General features: G+C 40.3%; 1 protein-coding gene across 1 annotated transcript in view; it reads left to right on the top strand.

Moving 5' to 3' along the window:
* ulk4 (unc-51 like kinase 4) overlaps positions 1-24213 on the top strand; it is a 75271-nt gene that overhangs the window by 2095 nt on the left and 48963 nt on the right. The window contains exons 6-19 of the mRNA XM_084027298.1: positions 327-428; positions 690-773; positions 885-960; positions 1221-1346; positions 1708-2027; positions 2261-2330; positions 2600-2666; positions 2952-3044; positions 3409-3469; positions 3598-3797; positions 4595-4641; positions 5668-5746; positions 11059-11166; positions 15914-15997. Of these exons, the coding sequence (XP_083883424.1) occupies positions 327-428; positions 690-773; positions 885-960; positions 1221-1346; positions 1708-2027; positions 2261-2330; positions 2600-2666; positions 2952-3044; positions 3409-3469; positions 3598-3797; positions 4595-4641; positions 5668-5746; positions 11059-11166; positions 15914-15997 (1517 nt within the window). The remainder of the gene's footprint in view (positions 1-326; positions 429-689; positions 774-884; positions 961-1220; positions 1347-1707; positions 2028-2260; positions 2331-2599; positions 2667-2951; positions 3045-3408; positions 3470-3597; positions 3798-4594; positions 4642-5667; positions 5747-11058; positions 11167-15913; positions 15998-24213) is intronic.

Here is a 24213-nt window from a genome sequence, read left to right as displayed (position 1 = left end):
AACCAGTAGATTAGCCAAGAGGAGTTCAACAATGTTCAACAATGTTTTGATGGATCCAGTTGAATTGGGACACATCTTCTACAGTTTTTGTGTCTGGAAATGTATTAGCAGTTGGGAAATATATGAACAGACAGGCGACAGGCAGGGTGGAAAAGCATGCAGAGGAAGACTAGTGGCCATCTGGGAAATGGCTGGATGTGCTACAAATTGGAGACATAGTTTAGCTTACAACAAATAAAAAACAAACTCAAACCCTTGTTCATGATGAGGATGATGTCATCTTCTAATATTGTTGCCTTTCCTAATTAATGTGTGTATATTTTCAGGTCCTCCGACTTTCAGAGCTCCAGAAGTTTTGCAGGGATCAGAAACCAATATGAGCTCTGATCTCTGGGCTCTGGGTTGTACACTCTACTACATGTATACAGGTACACACACACACACACACACACACACACACACACACACACACACACACACACACACACTGTACTGTTGGGTACTTGTCATTCATGATTGTTGTTGATGAGCCTACTGAACTGAACTGAAAAAAACCCAACAAATTTGAATACCGTAACTTATGACTGTAAAAAGCTGAAACAGTAGTTAACAGGAAACACTCACATCAACATACATTATTACTGTATACTGTGTTGTAAACCTAGACCCAATCTGTTTTTGCTTCCCAGGTAAACCTCCGTTCTATTCGGATAGCTACACTGAAATGACGGAAATGATTTTACATCAGGAACCACTGCCTCCCACAAAGACAGGTGATATAAACTCTCTCACATACAGACATATGGGACACAGATACACAGTGATAATTGACACATATTATTATTATAGAGTTGCTTTTTCTCATTAATACGTTTATCTGCCAGGGTTTTCAGCCAGTCCTCCCAGTGAGGATTTCCAGAATCTTCTGAAAGGCTTGCTCAACAAAAACCCAGATAAGAGGTCAGGTTCCCACACACACACACACACACACACACACACACACACGCACACAAATTAACCACTTTCTCTTAACATCATTTATTAAAAATAAGTTTTATTAAATAAAGAAGTTTAGTTATTGACTTGAATAGAAATGGACAGCTGGATAGTTTATAGGACAGTTAAATTAACTTAACAGCAATGTTGAATTACTTAATTGCTTTTTATTGCATGTTTTTTGTCTTGATGTTTACTTTTGTTTTGTTTTTTTTGTTCATGAGGATGGACTGGCCAGAGTTGCTGAACCACCCTTTCTGGACTGAAGTTCTAATGGAGGAAGAAGGAGAAGAGGAAGTGGAACGGGATGAAAAAAGTATCTGTGAAGGGGTCAGTTCAGCTAGTTGGAGGTGTGTTGATACATTTTTATTTCGCTTTATTTTATAGCTCCTACAGCATTATACAGACATTTTGTTGCAACCACTTTACTGCTTACAGATGAACTTTGTGAAAGTACTAATGTACACATTAATATGGTAGATGGCCCAATGTCATTCAAGCCTAGTGTGCTATCTATCTATATCATCTATCTATATTATCTATATCTATATTACATTTTAAACACCTTTCAATACAAAGCAGTCACATTTTACAACACAACAAACAGCCTGCAGAATTACCAGAATCTTCAATGGAAAAATGATATGCCTAATTTTCCCCTAAATTGAGTGGTTTTATTTATAGTGTGCTTTTTTTTCAATACCTCCACAGACACACAAGTATCCCTGAACCTTTCCATCCAGGACATTCAGACAAGCTTCCCGACAGCCATTCGGCCATCACGCAGCCAGCCCATAAGGATTCTAAGAAACTAATCTCATCAGAGACAACAACAGAAACAGAAACTTACAGGCCATCTGACAGAAAGACTGACAAAGCTGTCAGACACACAACATGTGGAGCCTTAACGGACAGGGAGATGGGAAAGGAGAGAGGAGGAGAGGGGAAAGCAAAGACAGAAAATAGCTCAAAGCTAACTGGTGCCCAGCAGATGTGCCACTCACTGCCGCCCAATAAGTCATTCATATCTGGTGAGACACTCCCAGAATAGATTCCTAAGATCATTTTCTGTATGATATTATGTACAATTCTTTCCCCTCAACTGAAAACATTTGGATATTTCACTGTTTGCTGTAGTTGCTATTGTGCAAATCTCATCCCTGATTAAAATACGTGCTCCATGCTCCACTTGTGTGACCTTTACTAAGTATGCGTCTCAGACAAATGTACCCTGATTTTGTATCTTTTGTGGTTTATTCTCCAGATAATGTGTCAGAGCTCAGGCCAAAGAGTGGTGTGGATGGGGTCAACACTGAAGCCATTTTTCTGCTCAGGTATTAGGTTCAGTCTGTCTGCTGGCCTGTACACCCATTCTACCAGGGTTTTCTACCTGTTTTTCAGGAAAGTACACATCATAAAGCAGTACTGTTATTTGTGAAGTTTAATTTTAGAATGAGTGGCCCCAGTGGTATTCGTGCATCTACCACTAGCAATACTGTTCTCCACCAATTAAGCTACAGGGGATCAGCCTCATGCACATATTCAATGGCTAGCCATTTGCAGTTAGCAGTATGTTATCATTATCTTTCTGATGTTCTTCTAGCTCCCGTGCCAGCTCCAGGAGAAGTTGCAGTATCTCAGACTTTCCCAACCAGACACCTGCACCCCAGGTCACTGTTAACATAAACTCTGAAATCTGCAAAAACATGGAAACAGCAGATAACAGAGCTCATAATGCTGATGATAATATGAGTAACTGGTAAATTGGCAACTTAGTTACCATGCTTAAACCAATTACAAAACTGCTTTAAAAAAAAAACTAAAGTCTTGGATACGCTCACTTATGACTAACATTGAAGGCATGTTATCCTCTGCTTCCATCTGCTGGTGTGCCTGGTGAATACTCCACTCCTCTTCTGCTAAGGTTGACTCTTCTTTCTTTCACCTCCTCCTAGACCAGTACTGGGACTGACATTGCATCCTGTGTGAAAACTCTTCTCCGTACTGACTCTGATCACACTGTCACCCCAATCATGGACAACCCCAAGGTACAGACATGCAGCATTATTGGTCACAAGCCATTTCAGAATTCAGGGATTTTTCAGATACTATAGATCTCCATGACTTTTAATAATCTTCAGTTGTAAGTGTGCTTGTGAGGAGGAGCCTTTCCTCCGTCGGTGTGTGAATGTGTGGGTGAATGTCAGTGATTACTGTAAAGCACTTTGGATGAAAGCGCTATATAAATGAGGACCATTTACCATTTATAGCCCTCCTCTCACAATTCAATTGTATCAAGCAAACAATATTAAAAGACAATATTGCAAAAAAACAGGCTTTCAAAATGTTATGTTAATTATCTTCACTGTAATGACTGCTTGCACTGTGTTGTGTTATCTTTGTATTTATCAGATTGTTAAGAGTCTTCGTGTGCGATTTGATCCCAAAACCCTTTGTATACCAGCATATTCAGGTAATGTGGTTTGTTTTTCAAATCAGTATTAAGTGAGATTTTATCAAATAGAAAGTTAATAGGACCTATGGCGGCTGCGGACCCTCGGTCTCAAGGCTGACTTTTTCTTCTCTCTTCTGCTCCCCCAGTTGAGAAGCTGCAGTCAATGAGTGACGAAGAGTGGACTGTCTTCCTCTCACAACTTTGTTCATGCCTCCAAGAACAGAGCCCCTCCACTGCTCCTTCTCCTCAATCCACAGCCACTCGCTCCAGACTCAACCTGCTGTGCTACCTCTGCTGTGTGGTTGGACATACAGTTATTGCTAACAGGATAATAAACTCAACACTGGTAGGAAAACGTAAAGTTACATAGGATTACAGTTCCATTGTTGCATCACTATTGACTGGGTTAAACAAGATAATTTTGCAGTTGTAAGGAATATTTCACACCTCAACACTGCATGGCAGTTTAGGAGTCCTTGCTCTTAGCTCAGTGAGGTGGAGGTCTTAGAATATCCTACTTTCCATGTCAGCGTAGACACAGAATATAATCACTTTTAACACAATCCCTTTTTGTTTTCCTCAGTCCCCAGTCCTTGTACTCCCTCTGTGATACATTTACAAGCCACATTTGTAAGCATAGAGCTTCACCAGGAACCTTCAACATATGTGATGTTCTTGCTATTACTTCCAACTGAGTATATGTAAAGTGGGAGTCATTAGTGCAGTGACAAAGGCAGGGCATAGTGGCATACAATTATTCAATACTAAAAAAATGTCTTCTCTTTTATCTGGCTTTCAAGATAAAATACCAAAAAACCTATATTTTTCAAAATTATGAATTTAGTTGTACTCAAACACCCCCAAAATGTACTAATACTAATGAATAATTTGGGGATTTTGACTACTTTCAAACCCATCGGTATTGATAAAACATGGTGTGCTAAAAGTTTTGTCCTTACCACCCATCAGACCTTAAATCATTTACAACTCTTTTTACAAATTAGCTCATTTAAACAAGCTTATTTAAAACCAAACCAATGAATTTCCTGTCATATATCATAATTTGTTCCAGATTGGGTTCTTAATCATGTCTTCATTCTCTATATCTGTCTCTGAAATCTCCACCCTCCTTCCTTCATTCAGCTTCCCGTATTGACCCAGAAATTACGACAAGCTCCGAACTGGGATATGTAAGTGCCTTACGTATGTATTTACTCCATAAACCATTGAGTATGATTGTGCACCTTGCAGAAATGTTGGAGAAATGTTAGCTACCAATGCACGGTAAAAAGAAATGAAACAACAACAAAAAACCATCTCAAACATCAGAGGCAGACGAGCACTTGGAGGATTGCACCCTGATAAAGTTGTCCTCGCTTACTCTCCTCTTGCTCTCCATCTTTCTGTGTTTGCAGCATATGACCAATTGCAAACATGGACAAGTCTATTGGTAGCAGAGGAGCATATTTTACTTAAAAATAACTATATTCTTAGACAAATATTGAGAAGTTTAATACGAAATCCCGGCTAAAAGCAACACAGTCTACTGCCAAATGCAATAAATCACAGACTGTCAGAATGTGTAAATTAATAGGCTTATAATATCATTGCCCCATCTAGAGCATGACTAGATCTGACTAATTACATTTGTGTATTATATTCAATCACTGTGACGCCTAGATGTATTCTGCATGTAGGACAGCAACCCTGGCGGTGTGAAAAAGACTTATATATAATATAAGTCTTATAACGAAAAGCTTGAATATAAAAACATAATTCAAAGAAGCAAGAAGGTTTCCTTCAATATCTGATAATCACCCACAGGATACGATAGTGTACCGGTAGCAAAGTTACTCAGGGTTAAGCCTACAGCCGACTGTTTCACGTGAATATTTGATATGAATATATGACGAGAGAATACATACTGATTTACATCGCCAGGGCTGCAGCTGAAAGAATAATGCTTAAATATTGTCAAATACGTCATAATAATATGTCTAAGCAACTCATTTATATAATATAAAACATGTATTTTATTGTTTTACATATTCACACAGTCGTCAATTTTCTGCCAGCTGTCCTTTCTGCATTTGTCAGTTTAAACTGCTTATTTTAGTATGCAGAGCAGCAGGTTACGCCTGATTTTCCTGATATGCAAAGAGAAAATCAGCAGTTTACAAATGTTTATTGAATGAAAAAAAAAAAATGTTTTCCAGAAGGAGCAAGGTTCTCAGAGTGATAGGTCTACTGGCCCTGCGTTGTACTCAACTGCGAAAGGACAGTCCTGTTTCTGAGGTTTGAAATGCACACACACACACACACACACACACACACACACACACACACACACACACACACACACACACACACACACACACACACACACACACAAAGTACACACACAAAGCACACACAAAGCACACACAGAGCACACACGGATTGAAATTTCAATTTGATTTTTGTTTCCACTGCAAAGTCAACTTTAGGTAGATAAATGAATGACAGTATATCTCTATTCATTCAGCCTTTAGTGGCTACAGTATTATAGGAGTAACACTGGCACTATAGATAAAGCATTTAAAAAATCCTTAAGAAATATGTTTACAGTTTTTATCCAAAACAAGGTCTAAATGTTTGGAGTCATATTAGAATGCTTACTAACAACCCCTTTTGTGTGGGGTATGCATGTTCTCTTGGGCTTCCTCCAACAGCCCAAAGACATGCAGGTTTGGTTAAGTGTTGACTCTAAGATGTCAATAGATGTGAATGTGAGCTTGAATGGTCGTCTGTCGGCTGGGATCAGTTCCAGCCCCGATGACCCTTAAGGATAAGCGGTTACAGATAATGGATGGATGAATAGATGGCATTCCCAAACCTCTGCAAAACATTTTGATGACCTTCACCTGCAGTGCCAGTTTACACCATGAGGTGACGGTACAGACCCGCAGATGTACATAAAGCATGACTGCACATTTATGCACAAGTACATAACACACGAGTGCAATAGTGCATGCGATATGTATAGTTGTTTCCTTAATAACAATCAGTCCTTCTTAATGTTGTTGAACTCTACATGTTTTTTTGTAATTTAAGTGATGTATCATTTTTTATTTATTTGTTACCACTGCTTTTGTTCTGTTCAGGGGAATACCACCAATAATAAGAACTTCTAGCCCAACATGATTTGAAAAATCTGCCCATAACACAAGATGTGAATGGGAAAACTGTCCACACTAACTTCATAATACTAGTGTTTACCAGCAGGTGGCATTAAAAACCTACAAGACAACACGTCTTTCATTATCCTCAGAGATACTGAAAACACCTCTCTCTCTCTCTCTCTCTCTCTCTCTCTCTCTCTCTCTCTCTCTCTCTCTCTCTCTCTCTCTCTCTCTCTCACTTACTCTCTCACTCACTCACTCACTCACTCACTCACTCACTCACTCACTCACTCACTCACTCACTCACTCACTCATGCATACATACAGAGACATTGCTGGATTTCGCAAGGTTGCGTCTTGCTTATACATCACTGCTGTTTGTTTTATATTACAGGTTGGCAAAATAGCTTCCATAAGCTTGCTCTTTGTAATGAAACATTGTATAGTAATATGAGTGAATATAGTTCAAGTCTTTAAATGATCAGAAACTTAGATGTAATGTTCCAGCTTATGCTAATGCTTATCTGACAACTGGAAGTGGTTGTAATACTAGTGTAACTGTTGCAGTTAATATTTGGGTAGTTAGTAGTCATTGCTTTTTCAGATTTTTAAATTTTTAATTGTGTGTTGATATTAGAGATTAATTACATATGTTACTTTTACTTACTATAACTACTATAACTATAATTGTAACACTATATCACTATGATATCATAGTTATTGTACAAGTAAAACTACTGTACACATATATGTGCATGCACATGAGTGTGTGTTAAGGGTCACCCCTTACGGTAAACAAAAATACAGGTGTATTTGGTACACCTTGTTAAAACTAATTCAGTGTAATTATCAAGTCCATTTTATTTATATAACCAAAGAACAAAAGTGACAAATTTGCCTCAAGGGGCTTTACAATCTAAACGGCCTCTCTTTGAGGACCCTTGATTCATATAAGAAAGAATGTCCCCCAAAAGCCCTTTTATTGGTGGTGAACAGGGAAAGAAAACCCTTAAAGCCCCTTGAGTAATATTGGGTTATATTAAAAAATGACTTGACTATTATACTGCATTAGTTTTAAAGTGTTTTACCTCGACCATTACACACAGACACTTCAAATACTTTCCTGAGCGTCCCCCAACACACACACACACACACACACACACACACACACACACACACACACACACACACACACACACACACACACACACATTGAAACCGAGCGGTGTTGAACTAATTTGACGTAAAAGCAGTTTTATATGGTGGTGAGATCGGGAGCTTCTCTCCTTTATTTGATCCTTTCATCCTGAACAGAACTAAACACCTTTTTCTTTCTCGTCTTTGTCTCCTCGTCTGCTTCATCACATCTATTTGTTCTGAATGTAATTCATTCCGGCTATGGTAGTTCTGAGCCCACATCCGCTCTCTTTCCTGGTTTGTCCTATTCTTCTCTCTTTCTCCACTTGTTCGGACACTTTACTGCTACTGAGTCGTCACGGTGATTTACAAAATGGCCGACTGTGACATAGCAGAGTTTTTTCTGTGTGCTTGTTGTAAAAGACAAATGGTGGAACATTTTTTCCGTTACCTCTCTGCAGCTTCCGTAGGATGACAAATTGTTAAGAAAAGGACAAAGCTGTGTGTGTGTGTGTGTGTGTGTGTGTGTGTGTGTGTGTGTGTGTGTGCGTGCGCGTGCGTGTGCGTGCGTGTGTGATGTTTGTGTGCATGGGCTTTTTTGAGACATGTTTGTGTGCGCACTCAGCAGGGGTTCTCCTGCTGCAGTCCTGTTGATTGGAGTGTCAGGGCTGGGCTTAGTAACCATGGTAACAACTATATGCTTCGACCCCCCCCCCCCCCCCCCCCCCCCCCCAACACAGGGGACACACAAACGCACACATTAACACATGCATACACACACACACCTGTTTATCAATGTCTGTCCCACGCTCTTTGTCTGTCCGTCTGCTATCTCTTTTCTCTTTCCTTTTAGTTCGTCCGTCTTTGACCCTCACTATCTGTCTCGCTCCTCCATTAGAATTAAATGAGAAGATTTTCGCGGTCAATGTTACTAATGCAAGCTGGCTGCTTTCCTTATGCGATGTAGGGATGTTGTGCTTTAAAAACCGACTACCGGTAGATATCATTTTCCTTTTCACTTATCATCACTTGTAAAGTTTTCTATGGCGTTTACAGCGGTTTAGTTGGTAAAGCCTCCACAGTGCAGGGTGTTTCATGGGGATATGGAGTCTTAAAGGAACACACATTCAGAGGGCATTGGCTCCAGGAGGACACTGCTTAAAGCATTTGTGAATGTTGCATGGAAAACCCGACAGTTTGAACCACCTTGTTATATAAATATCTTGAACTAATACATTTTGATAAAACCGCAAAAACAATTCACAACATACTGTAGATTACAGTACAGATGAATACAAACATCAGTATTGTTTCTTGGAGATTTGATGAAGATACTGTCAGAGCCTTGCTATTGTGTGTCAGACATCTCTGAAATGTGGATCTGCAAAACTTTTGTGTGCTGTGTTGGGTAGTCTCTTTTATGCCCTGCACCACTATGAGTGCTGTTATTGCATGATAATTATTTTGTATAGGTTTCCTTGTGTGCATCCATTATTTGATCTGAGGGAGTCTTGATGCTGAGATAATGATAATGTGTTCTTGGAGGGAAAATAGTTTTTTTGTTTTGTGTGCGTACACTTATATTTGCTTTTCCACTCTGGCTTGTTGCACAGGGGTCTCTTTCAGTATCCTCTGCCTGAGAGCAGCGATGTGACTCATTTCAAATAACCCCAGAATCTCAGCTATCCACTCAGCCATTTATGCTATTAGTGGGTTTAGGTCAGGAAGGAGTAGGGAGAAGAACAGAGAGCAATAATGTGGGAAAGACGCAGAGTTTCTTTATCAGCACACATGTACCATTCACATAGTTATTCGTTAAGTGACACAACATAGCATGAGTTCATAGTTTATGTATAAACAGGTTTAAATACGGTCAGCTAAAACATACTGGCTTGTAGCATATGGGCTGTCCTCATCTCAAAGTGTATTGGCAATAATAATGTTCAGAATTCTAGTAGCAAACTAATGCTGTACCATGCTCATTGATGGCTCAGCATGAGGATACACCACAGTTCTTGGGCAGAAATAAAAGGGAAGAAGAACTCTTCTGGGAAAGGGAAAGATATGTTGAGAGAGTACATGACAAACAGACTGTTACCACTTCTCACCTTACAACGAGAAAGAGAGACGCAAGGTGAGAGAGTCAAAGCAAGCGGGTGTGAGAGAAATATGTAGGTGAGAGAGAGAGAGAAGGGGGGGAGAGTGAGAATCATGTGATATATATATACATAGAGAGTGATTGAAAGTAGAGCAGGAAGAGAAGAGACACAAGTAGAGTGAAAAACAATAGAGGAAGGAGAGACAGAGAACAGAGAGAGATGGGAAAAGAAAAAAGTGGAGAAGATAGAGGGAGAGGTAGAGGAGTGAGGCAGAACTTGCATCAGATCACAGAGGGGGAAGCTGGCAGTAATGCTAATGCCAGGAAGCAGCCAGCCAGCAAGGCTGTCTCTGCATATACTTAGTTAGGTCTGTGTGTGAGAGTGTGGGGTGCATTTCTTACAAGTGCATATGATTGCATGAATTTGTGTACCTTATCATGTGTATGCATATACTTGAGTCTCTGAATACACTTGTGTTTGTGTCTTCTTACATTTGTGTCTGTCCCTTACCATCTATGTTGGTGTGTGTTTGTGCCTTTCAGTGGTTTTCAGCTAAATTGTTGTTGCTGCTGTCCAGCTCATATCTTTCTCTTCCCTGCTTCGTCTTTTTTCTGTCTTTCCCTTCTCTTTCAATGTTGTTTCCACCTTCTTTCCCCCTCTACCCTCTCCTCATCACTGTCTACATGTGTGACCGTGAAAGTGGGATAACTGCGATAAATGTTGTGTGATAGCCCACAATAAAAGTGGAATAGCATCATTAAGTGTGTGTATGTATGGCAGGGAGATGCAAACTGGAATTATGTGTTCTGACGAATTAAACACATTTTGTCCTGTCAGCATTTAGTACAAGCTTGTATAAGAGATTATGCACAGCTGTCTGAAGATCATTAAACAAATGTAATTATATATTTGCAGCACATAATTCTAATGCATTTATATGAGTTTATCTCAATTTGTCCTATTATATTCTGAGACGGCTTATAAATGAATACCACCTTTGTTACCCTTTACCTTTGAAATTATAACTGATACGTGGAAATAGTTAGATGTTATTGACACCATCAGAGACACCATCAGAGACCTGCTGATTTAATTCTGGTACATTTTTATGACATACATTTCAGTTTTATATATGTATGAGTATGAAGTCTAGTTTTGCACCAATAAAAAAATAAGTGCTGATGAAAGTTTATCTCTTTTCTCTTTCCAGGTTGTGTCCACACTGACAGACCTATTGAGAGAGAACCTGAGGAACAGTAAAATAAAACAGTTCCTGCTGCCACCATTAGGGGAGATCCTTTACCTCATCGCCTGTCAGGTAGATTCTGCATCACAGATGTATCAAAAGACAAATGTATTGAGAAAGATATACTGCAGTTTGGTTTGCAGATTGATCTCCTTGTTGAAGGAAACATGTAAATGAATCCAAAAGCACACTATGCAAGTGAGAAATTGGTACAAAAGCACGCAAGCGCTTGCATGCACACCGAGGGCACAGATTGTACTAGTTCTGTAGAACAAGACTATTTTATTGTAAGGGTAATTTTCTTTTATCAGACAGGGCGAAACAGAGAGTGGGCTTTGACATGTGATAAGGGTTGATTTGATTTTGATTTGTTTATTCAGATATGTTTGTGACCACTGACTTATATGACTGACTTATATTCACGGCAATAAAGAGATGTGAAGACATGAAAGAAAACCACTAATACTTTTGCTGTGAACTTAGGAATGTGCATTTATTGTCAATTTAAACATAAGTGAGAGGGATAAGCTTCCCACAGTTTATTTGTAGGGCTATGAGACCACACATTTAAATATGTGAATATTTCTCCAGCTTCTTTAGTAATCACACAGTGAGGGTACACTCACAGTATGGCCAGTTGATCCACACCCTGCCGGAGCCCGATTGTCCCCCCCTCCCATGTCCCCCGCGGGCTTGCAGTCACACTGCTCCAAGCCCAAACAGGCCTAGACACGATTGCCTCTTGTACATACATCATTACATCGTAATACAACACACGCATGGCTTTACGTAGTACCGTTTCAAAGTGATCACAATAGAAAACAACACAGAGAACATCAACTGTAACTTTACTGACATCTCGCGTCATATATCTACTAAACACTCAGCATCAGAGCATGTGAGTGGAGCTGAGTGCGAGCGAGCGGGTGGGCAGTGAGAGCGGAGCGAATTTTGGACAGAGCTAATAGCAGCATTTTTATTATAAAAGGATGGAATTCTGCTTCAGTACCACTCATACCACGAGTCTGAAGCATGTCTAAGCCCGACCCAGAATCCTGCTGTGTCCTACACAGTCATCAACAGTTTTTTCAGTCATAAATCGGCTCGATAGCTGAGTTGAACGTTGGGTGATAATGAGAGGGCCGGCCTATTGACCATAGCCTACCCAAGTCATACCCACGTTGCGTACCCGTGCATGTGCTTGTTCATGGACCGTTCCGTGCCTAAATCCACTTCTTCCGATTGTGCCGGGGCCAAGGAAGCGTACCATTCTGAAGTACAGAATGGAGCACTCACACTAGTCAAATAATCCGGACTTTAGGCTCAATCGTGACTTGGAACGGAACGGCCTAGTGGAGAGATATTCAACAGGGGCTGCAGGACCCATAGGGGCTCCACAGATTTACAGCAGGGGGTCCCCTAAATGATTTGATCACAAACTCTTTTTTTCTTCCAAAATTTTAAATATGTTCAAAAATACACATTAACATTAATAAAATATCTAATAAGAAAATATACATTTTAATGTGAAATTGTGATGCAGAAATGCCAATATAGATTTACAATATGTTCTGTAACAGTAGAGATGCCCATTTAAGTCAATTTCTTTAATCAATATGTCAGCCGCCTTAAAAATACTGGCAGTAAGAGTCAAACAAGAAATGCAATGATCCACTTGCAGCTCACACTGCAGGTTATTCACAACCTCAAACAGTCGTTTCTCACCTGCAGTTTGCTCTGCATATAATGTGCTGATGCCAGATGCCAGAAAGATCAAAACACATTTTCTTACTTACTTCAGTGAGAAAGATTAATCTTGAGTGAAATGAATGAAACTGAGTGCTCTGTCATTAGGTAATGGACTTTAAATTTACATGCTGACTAAATTGAATTGAAAGCGAATTGACCCCCAGCCCTGAAAATTACAAGAGAGTGAAGGAGGCGTTTTTTGACTTCATTAGAAAAGGTGATCCCAATTTTTTTCCGGTTAACCTCAATCTAGCCAGGCAAGTTGATTAAGCGTAAGATTTTTATTTACAAGGCTGATGGATAACCTTCGAAAATCGATCACCCCGCCTGATTACACTCCTGAAGCCATGGAGAATCTCATCAGTGTCCTGTAGAAGCTCTTAATAAATTGGCTTTCCTGCTCCTGCAAGTTAAGTTTTTCAATCTATGCCAGTGTGTTCTTAACAAATCACTGATTCCTGCACCAGAACAGTACCTTAAAAGTGTAAATGTATGTTAGTTATTTACACTCAGAAAATAAAATACAAGTTAAATTAAATATTCTTCGCAGGACATTTAAACAAAACAAAAAATGCTACATTGCACCATAATTGAGACTATGTCAATTGACTTCAATGATGACAAAGTATTCTTGATTTCAATTAATACACACTTCAGATAGATAGCTGGCTGGTCTAATAGATTCAATTGAGGTATTGGTAACTGTTGCAAACCATTAAATATATTTGTGAAGAACATCCAAAAGTTATAATCTCTCCGTGTGTGTGTGTGTGTGTGTGTGTGTGTGTGTGTGTGTGTGTGTGTGTGTTAGTTCCGCAAGCAAGAGTGCAAACAAAGTTTATATACACATCTCACACCCTTGCCCCACATGTGTGTCCCCCTTCAAGGTCAGGCCCTCTACCAGAGGCCGGGGTGCCTGAGGGTTCTTCAGTATCTTCCTGGGACTCTTCTGAACAGAGATCTCGGATGTTGTTGCCGGACTCTGCTGGAGTCACTGTCCCAGTCTGGGATTACCACCAGAACCACTGATGCCTTTATCCTCCACATCTTTTAGCCCGTGGTATTTCCAAGCTTCTCGTGTTCCTTCTTCTTAACGGTGCTGTCGCTTGGGGTAGCTAAATCTATCACTATTGCTATCTTGTGTTGTTTGTCTACCACCACAATGTCCGGTTGGTTAGCCATCACCAGTTTATCAGTCAGGATCTGGAAGTCCCACAGGATCTTAGCTTGGTCATTATCAACCACCTTTGGAGGTGTCTTCCATCTTGACCTCGGGACTTCCAGCCCAGACTCAGGACAGATGTTCCTATTCCTTGCTCCTGATGTACTCCTGGATCTTTGTCGTTTCATCCATCAACCCGAATTACATTCCGATGTCACGCTCGTTCCACAGTTTGATGTCATCCATGTAGACAAGGTGTCAGTGATGGTTACTCCACCTCGGAACCGGTGATGATGGCTGAGGGGATTCAGTCCAATGCAGGGGGGAGGGGGACAGAGCATCTCTTTGTATAATTGGCTTTGAGTTGAACATTGAGTTCATGATGAAGGCTCCTCCATCAGCAGCTGTATAGGAGTTCATAGTTCCTGCCTGCTCTTCATACATGACTTCTTTACTTACTTTCTATGGCCCTAATTTCCTTACATTTCTTTAGGTCTGGAGCTAACTTCTCATCACTTAGAGAGGGGCTTAGAGTGTAGGGGTGATGATAACCCCCCCATCTCCCCCTGACTTGTCGCCCCTGGCTCCCCGGCTCCCCCTTGCCGTCTGCTGGATGGGATATATATATATATATATATATATATATATATATATATATATATATATATATATATATATATATCCATAGAAAACACCACAGAGGATCATACTGATTATATTTTTTGAGGCATCATTTCATGATGATCATGATGTTGAAACCCTTCACTGAATACAATAATACACAATAATATTAAACAGTATCAGTTAGTAGCAGTAGTTAATATCTTCATTGCAATCAGTTCGAATGAAACTCCCACAGACACAGAATGTGAACTCATCCTGAAAGATGGAAACACACTGTTTAATGGCAGGAGAAACAGTTTTATTTGAGTAACATGGAACGGCTCTTAAAGTGTCCCCAGGTAAAATTGGCTGCTTTTCTCCTCTTCTTCTTCTGCAGCTCCAGTCAATGACAACGATTAGCTATAGCCTCCAGTGCCGTCTTTATCCTCAAGGTTAGATATAGCCTAAAGCCCAGCACAGTAGCAATGGAATGTAACACTGTTTCATGAAAAGATGAAAATATTGGTTGAAATAATCAGAGTTTTTTGGAATGTAAGACAGTGCTGGCATGATCGTATACAGTATATAATGTATTTTGTCAGGAAAAATTAAACAACAACTAAAGACATTTTGATAATCATTTAAATCATCTATCAAGCAAAACGTGCTCAATTTGCTTTTGTGGTTTCAATTTGTCAATTAGGATTTGTTGCTTTCCTCAGTTTCATCTAATTGTAAATGAAACATTTGGGGGTTTTGAACTGTTGGTTAGGGTTTACAAGCAATCATCTTGGTCTCTGGGAATATATGGGCATTTTCACTTTTTTTCTAAACTAAAAGCTTACTTATTTGTTAGTAGTTGTTGAGAGAATAATTGATAAAAGAAAACACTAGTCATTTGCAGCACTGAATTTTAAATTCAACTTCCAGGTAAAAGTTTCAATTATTCTCTTAATGAATGAGATGATTGAGTACACAATGATGCAAAATTAAAGAAAATGTTATGTACTATGCTTACACACTATGTTTATAAGAAAATCAATTATTCGAAGAACCAAAAAATCAGCTGAATGGTTATAAAAGAATGTTCATGCACAGATATGGTAACCAAGTAATCAAGATGTCATGGCTCCTCTTGCTCCTTGGCCTTTTCCTCACTCCTCTTTACTTGCATCTCCTCCACGTTATCTCTCTGCCTTTCTCTCGCTCCCACTCCACACCTCCACTGCCCCCCCCCCCCCCCCCCCATTGGTACCCCTCCTCTTCTCACCCGTTCTCCCTGTCTTTTCTATGTCTCTCTATCAGGAGGAGAAGAGAGGCTCCCCAGAGGGACTGTGGTTCGTTCCCGCTGCCGCCTACACTGGCTTAATGAGGAGCCTGCAGGAAGGGGTGAGTGTCTCTGTGTATGTCTGCGTGTGTCTGTTTTTGTGTCTGTGCCTGTGTAGCTGTGACTAAGTCTCTCTCGCTGTGTGTGCCTGCGAGTTTGTGTGTGCGAGTGTGTGGCAGGGGATCCCTGTGAACAGTAATGATGAGGCAGCTGTGGGGGCCTAAAGCGTTGTTTGCCAGCTGCAAGTCAAGGGCATGCAGAGCAGTCACACACACATGCACACACGCACACTCTTACCTGCATCAAACACAACCCTTTACTGCTCAGCAGCCTGACCTCAGCAGCAATTAGGACCCTCAAGACACATACAGTAGACAGAGCAGAAACACAAGCAGAAATATAGATAGCTGGCTTTCTTTTTTTCCACTTCTCTATTGCCTCTTATTTTTATATTTTATTATACATACTAATATTAATCTGTCATAAAAATAAAAATGATACATTTTGGTTGGCCTACTAGTATAACAAGATATTGATATTGATAGTGATGGTTGTTTTTCACCTTTAATTCATTAAAACTGGAAGAACTGTGAGGTTTTTACATTGGCTACTTTTTAAAGTTTTCGTTTACTTTTTCCTTTCATCAAATTGTGGACAGCCGAGTGCTTTCATATCATACAATAAGATATTCTTTCTTGTAGTGCCCACTACTTGCTGTGGCCATTGCTGCTGATTAAGGAGAATTTCAGTGGGGGTGAGACTGATAGATCATGTGAACAGGTAGAAGGACAGAAGGGGAAGGGTAGATGTTGTTTTGTGTCTCAGAAGTCGAAGGGGTCTTATACTGTGGTGGCCCAATTGCAGAATGAATATAGATGAAACTCTGGTCTGCACAGTTGTCAGCAAGTACCTACTGTTGCTTCATTACCACTGGAGGTGTAGTGGGGAGGTACATGAACAGGAGGGGTATATGTGTGACAGGAGCAGGGAGAGGGGTTGAGGGGAGGAGAGAGGTGGTTGACTTATTTATCATTATTGAGCTGTGAGAGTAGGCTGACGAAAACACACACACACACACACACACACACACACACACACACACACACACACACACACACACCGCCTTAGGGACCAGACACTCAACCCCAGACCCAATCTGCCTCCCTCTCTTTCCATCTCTCGCTCTTACCCCCTTCTCTCTACAGTGTCTATCTTCCTCTCTCTCCCTGCCTCCCTACACACGTATATTTGCTATTATATTACAGAGCAGTCTAAATAGTCCAACTTTATCTCAGGGGTATTACACTTCCTGGTTAACAAGGTTATAGTTAACTGTTCTTCCATCGACAGTCATATTTGCGCTGTTGAGATATACCCACATTATTGTTAATGCAGAAATGCCATATATTTGTGGAACATTTTAGGAATACAATGGAACATGCCAAACTCAGTCCCAGGGCACAGTCACAAGCATTTATCGATTCATTTGTCTTTTCACTTAATTGCATTGCGAAGGAATCGCTACCATTGGATTTTCTCCCCGAAACAAAGTGTTGTTTGCAGACAGTTTTGGGACAAGAGCTGAGGATACATTATATCTCTTGAATATGTTACTGGAACTTGACCCTATGTCACCAAGCTTAGCACCATTTCACAAGAATGTGCGGATACATTTCTCTGTGCCACTTTAATTCTCTGAGTGGTCACTCACTCATCAGACAGCTGATGACTGAGAGAACAGCTGTGACAAGCCTCCCAAAGCCCACGTAATCCATTCTGCTTTTATTTTCCCCTCTCCTCAAACATAAGAAGGGCAAAATAGGAGCACATCTAAACATGACAATGTTGCAGGAAAAGCTCTAGAAACTCAAACATTTTAGGATAGTGTAACTGTGATACAAAGTAAAAGATGATACACACAAGTACAGTTTCCACTGATTTATTTGAAGACTTCAAAAGACAATATATGACATCAGAGTCATTAGAATAAGTGAGGTCATTGCTGATAAGAGTGTAACAATAACAAACTTATCGGTGTCAGTGAATAGTTTGCTGCTTTTCCCAACTACGTCATCTTCCTCTTTCAACCTCTTCCTTGGTCGACCAGGCCCTTGGCTAGTGGAGTGCACTAATGCTGGTTCTTCTTCCTCAACGTCGCTGTCACAGACACCTGAATCACTTGCTGCTCATCTCATCACCTTCATCATCTTCTTCTCTTGGTCTCCTCCTGGATCCTCCCGGCAGAGAATTGTCTGCTTCCACAGGCTGGTTGACTCTGACATCATCTTGAGGCTCAGCATCAGCTTCGTTATCTGGTTGAACTTCATCACCATGTCAAGATTGTCATTACCAATGGCAGTGTGGTCATCATAGGCTCCTTTTCAGCTATAATTCCCCTCAACACGCAATTACTCTTTCCTCCATCAGTGCATTAACGATGATGGATCGCAGCCAGATGATCATTCCAGTGTCAAGTGACTCATCTTGTGCAATACCCTCCATTACATCAAGCCGCTGGCGAAGTGCTGGCCTTACATCATTAACCAGTCTAATGATAGGAAAATCAACAAAGCACATGCAATATTATTTTATTGATGCATTATTGAATTCATATTTTTTTAGTTCAGAGTGTGCTTTCATGTTCTTACACATTGTGTTTTATATCTGCATCACCTCCAAGTAGACTTTCATTGGTGAGTAGTCATCTGTAGATATTGGCCACTTGTAAAATTCAACATGAAATCAGCATTTTCCTTCAATAGCTTTTATAAAGATGTGTTGTGTTGTGTTTTGTTGTGACAACTTGTTAGATTTTACATCAGAAATGTATGAAATAGTTGAGCTCTAACCTTGATAAGGACCAAGGTCAGTCTCCTCTGTCCATTTTAAGTAAAAAGATATTCAAATTACCTATCATCTTAAATCCACATTACCATATTATCAGTCCACATTATTCACATTTCATGTTTTCAGTGCAAGGGCGCGCACATTATGGTTTCCCATGTATAAATTAAAAGATAAAGGTAATTTGTTATCACTACAAACCCTCACATTGTACATTTGGCACATTGATTAGTATATGGAAATGATGATAATTAGTTTGTGAATTTGTTTTTCACAGTTTGCATATTTATCATAATATCCATTAATTTGGCCCACCCATTTACATGAACACAATTATAGCTGAACTTAGAAACATCCAAGACAAATATTAGGCTCCTTCATTCAGCCGTTGACTTTCTGTTCAAGCTATGACATTAAGTCCAACCAGGAAATTAGTTGCACTCTTATATATGTTTGCAACAGACCCATATTAGTTTTAAAGCAAACAAACAACATTTCTTCACATCAAATACAATTTCACAGGAAAAGTCCACACTCATTAACAGCAGAGCATTTGTTGTGTGCCTTTGTGAAAAGTGTGCAAAACAAAAAAAAAACATTTGTTTCATAATTAATCAGTGATTAAAGCTCCCACCAGGAATGTGTTTTTATACTAATAATACTTGGAAAAGTATACCATGTACGTTATATACTTACCCAAAGAAAGCTTGCTTTATAGCCACTTGGACCCAATCTCTTTTTTTTAAACATAGATATCATTTTATTTTAATTGTTAATTAATTAAAAGGCTTAGTATTATCTCACACTCCGTTTTATTCCATTTGCTCACAAACAGTGTCTTTATATACACCTGTTTTGAGGTTAAGAGTTGAAAGGAACACATATAAATGGATGTTTAATCCCCACCGATTCCTGAGGAACATATCTGCTCTTTTGCTGCTAAATCCTCCACTATGTACACCAGCTAGTCAATTACTCTGTCTGCAATTCAGTCCTGTGCAGGTACAGCAGCATACAGTTGGCACATTGGAGTTGTTGTTGTTTTCTTCCTGAAAGCGGCTGCTTGCTGCTGATGGAAACAAGTTTGGTGAGATGAGCTGCAGGCTGAGAAACCAATACAGTTTTATATCGCTGAGCTGAAGGACACTGCAGAGTTAGGCATTAATTATCTGTGAGTTCGTCACAACATGTATTGCCTTTCACATTACACATTTGGTCCATTTTTAATACACAGCAGAGAGGAGGCAGGGCTTTCCTCCATGTAGACACTGACAACGTTTTGTCAATCATGGCTGAAATAACCACTATTGCTGCTGTGTACATGTTGTGGAAACTGGTTAATCACACAGCGTCCTGTCTGAGTCATAACATGACGCTCGCTGTATTCACTGTGAATAGCTAGCGACACGTCAAAATAAACCCTTGTATTGTGATTTAGTTGGAAAAACAGATACAATGGATGCCAAAATACCTATACCATTTGTAAAAATCTGAAAAAAAATTGTATAACACAGAATTTAGAAAAATTAAAACGGAAAACATGGAATCTGGAAAAAAACGGATTTCATAGGACCCTAATTACATATACTGTATTTTAAATGGGATGATAAAGTAAGTGAGCAGATATTCTTAGTTGGAGATGGCTTTTGGTGTTTTGCAGTCGAGGTGGCTCTCAAGTGGACTTTGTCTTGTAAGGGTGGCTCTACTGGGAAAAAAATAGTGAGGATCACTGCAATAGTGCTACGTGAAAAATGAGCTTTGTGTTTGGTACGAACACACCACAAAGAGTTAGATGTGAAGTTGGTAGCAGTTTGTTACCTGTTAAAGTCCCAGTCGGCAAGTCCGGCGGATCGAGGGCACTCTGTCAGATTTTGAATGTTTACAACTCTCACGCTCCTCCCCCGCGACCACCGAGCTCCTTCCCCTCGACTTCTTGCCCTTTGAAATCCCTTAGATCACGCCACCTTTGAAATGTGGGTCCGATGTTGACTCTGGTTTTATCACGGGCACCGTCGCAATCTTTCTTTTTTTCCTTATTTTCCGGTGTTTTCTTTTCCTTGGTTGTTTTCGACCTCCTTGTTTTGGTTTTTAACCGAGGAATTGGAGGCTTGTTGCTACTTCCCTCCGCCTCCCCCCTGTGATAGTGGTACGACCCGAGGGGGGAGGGGCTCTGTGTTTGCACAAACACAGCCCTGCATGCTGAATGGACAGGATGATCCGGGCTCTAACGATTTTTTGCAAAACAAACAACAGGCTCTATGTGCACGTAGAGGCGTGCTTTTTTTTTCTAAAAAAAGGATGATTTATGTTGTTCTGTCGGAGCGTAGTGTCGGCTTCAGTGAATATGCTCAAAAAAATGTTGCCGACTGGGACTTTAACTTTGGCTTAACTGTATTCAAATGAAATTCTGAAGAATGCTGCAACAGAGAAAAATTACTTGATTTCTTAATTAGCAATTGAACACATTTGGTGTTTTTAACTGCTTAGTATGTATATTATCTGATTTGATAAGTGACAAACTGTATCCTTGTTGTTATTGGTTTATTGCTGAAGTGGTGTCTCCAATACATAGTGATGCATTTCTCATGTAGTGTTGTCAGGAGAAGGAGATTGTCTACCAATGTGCTAAATGTAAATCCAGTGCCACACACTGTTTATTGCATGACAGCATTGAGAACAGCGCCAAGACACTGTCCAATGTGCTCCAGGCAGTGTGATTTTGAAGCATTTTCTGACCCCCTGGATCACCCTAGCACCCCCCGCTGTTGAGAGTTTCCTGATTTACAAGTAAAGCATTGGAGAGAGGGATGAAGATCGCTGTTGTCGGCCTGGGATGCACAGAGCCAAAGCGAGCATGGTGGTTTTTACCAATGGAGAGAGGGATAGTGGGAGATGGCAGAGAGTGACAGAGAGCAAGAGAGGGAGAGAGAAGGATCAGTCAGTGGGAGAGGGAGAGGAGATGGCAGGGAGTCAGAGAGAGAAAGAGAGAGTTGTACTTGGAGGGGGGGAGTGAATGGCATGGAGTGAAAGGCAGGTTTCCAGGCCAGACTTGAGCTGCAGGAAATTATTTATGAGTCTGAACAAGATGATGCTTCTGCTGCCTATGATGGAAAGTAAGTGTGTGTGTGTGTGTGTGTGTGTGTGTGTGTGTGTGTGTGTGTGTGTGTGTGTGTGTGTGTGTGTGTGTGAGAGTGAGTGAGTGAAAGAGTGAATATGTGCGTGCATGCGTGCGTGCGTGTGCGTAAGGGGGATTTCTGCCTTCTGCCTCCTGGCTTCTATCACTGTAATACTGTTCACACATCATTTCTGCTGCACATCAGCACACACACACACACACACACACACACACACACAGAGCAGTGGTGAGCCTATTAATGATTTATAACTATCTTCCACAAAGGAGAGGAGAACAGAGGGGGACTCTCTAAGACAGTCATGGGTCCTACCCCTGTGTCTCAACCATAAGATGACCACAAGCATGATTACTGTGTTGTATTGATTTGCACACTTTCAAAAAAAAAAAATAATAATGGCACCATTCTGAAAGGATAACTAATAAAACTGTTTTACCTGTCTGCCCACTTGCTTATTTGTTCTCTTTTTCATTTCCCTTTGCTAGATTGTCTTTCTGTGCCTTTACGTAGATGTGTTTCTGTTTGTCTCCTTGTCTGGTCGACAGGATTACCTGTTGATCTTTCCCATCTATTTGCACCTCTACTTTTTTCTCTTTTCTGCTGTTTGGTCCACATGTCTGTACCTCTTCCTTCATGCCCCACTGCCTGTCTGTTAGCCTGCTAATCAGACAGTCTGTCTCTCTCTTTGAGTGTGGCTATTAGGGCCGTTAGATGTTCTGTGTGAGGCTGATAGATGGTGTCTGTGTCTTTGCCATAGGGGCTCATTCAAAACCAGGTGCACTGGCTTCTGAAGGACTTTAATTACAGAGGGAAACCACATCAGACATGAGAACATGTGCACTTGTCCACACACAGGCACACACAAATCCTGCATCAAGTCATGTGATGTCGTTTTTGTGATGTGATCTCTTTCTACTTGAGAATCAGAGGCCAGGTGCAAACATGTTTGGATATAAAAACTAATCTACTGATCAACACTTGAAGACAGAATTTTATTGTTCCATATCCTTTTAACTTTTTCATCTGAAAGCGGAATTTTTTCCACCTTGTATTAGCCAGGGGTTCAACGTGTATAAATCGTAAATGTCAGCCCTGAGCTACAAAATAAGGGAGATTTTTTAATTCATCCCAGTTGCTAGGGATCCAGTTGTCCTGTTGAAAACCCACGAAAAGATGGAAATCCTGTTTAACCTGGATATGCCAGTAAGACAAAATAAATGTTTTTTTTTTTTAGAAATTGCCAAATTGAAATCCTGAAAACCTGTATTGGAAGAATATATGTTTTGCCTTCGTATTATGTTTGTATTTAATTACATATGCCCCATGACACCCTTTGGAATGTTGAACTTTATGCTCTAAATGTTAGTTCCTTACTGATTTTATACATCCATACCAATCATCGAGGATGAGAGACATTCCTTCTGTGTGGAGTTTGCATGTTCCCCTCTATTTGCCACAGTCCAAAGACATGCAGGATGGGGATAGGTTAATTGGTGACTCTAAATTGCCTGTAGGTGTGAATGTGAGTGTGAATGGTTTTCATGTCTCTACATGTCGGCCCTGTGATAGACTGGCGTCCTGTCCAGGGTGTACCCTGCCTTCACCTAATGATAGCTGGGATCGGCTCCAGCCCCCCCGTGACCCTGAATACAGGATAAGCGGTAGACGATGGATGGATGGTTGGAATTTCTGCAATTCAATAACATGTTCTAATGGGGTTTTTTTTTAATATACTATACACGTACATGGCCATCAAGTATTTTTTTGCTCCATAAATCTAAATCATTCAATATTTTTTAAATAGTTTTAATTTTCTTCTTTTTTTTAACCATCTGTGTAAAGCTTCGGCATTTACACTCAGACTTAATAAATAATAAATAAAATATCTTAGATGACCTTGTAGCCAAGTTATCGAGAATTTTTACCTTAATTTCTTTAAAGTTGGCTTTCTGGAGATGTGAGGTTTAAGAGGACATTGAGTACAATATAATGAGTGTGTTTCTCGGATGAACTTCCTCATACTGGCAGAAATTATAATGAGAATAACTTACTCTTTCCTCTGTCTCGTGCATTCCTTCCCCTGCATCATAATGATGGAGTTTCTTGCATGAGCTACTTGTTTCTCACCACATGCAAGAATATCTCTCTCCCTGTATCACTCTCTTTCTATCAGTCTCACCCTCTTTCTCTTTCTGTGTAGTTCCTGGCAGGGCTACAGTCTATTAAATACACAGACAGTGGGTGCTCCCCCGTGGGCTCATTAGTGAGCTGGCCCGTGCAGCCTGGGGAATGCTGGAACA

The sequence above is a fragment of the Eutrigla gurnardus genome (assembly GCF_963514095.1).
Source record: "Eutrigla gurnardus genome assembly, chromosome: 14".
In the NCBI taxonomy this organism is placed as follows: Eukaryota; Metazoa; Chordata; class Actinopteri; order Perciformes; family Triglidae; genus Eutrigla; species Eutrigla gurnardus.
This window is presented reverse-complemented; position numbering and strand designations above follow the sequence as displayed.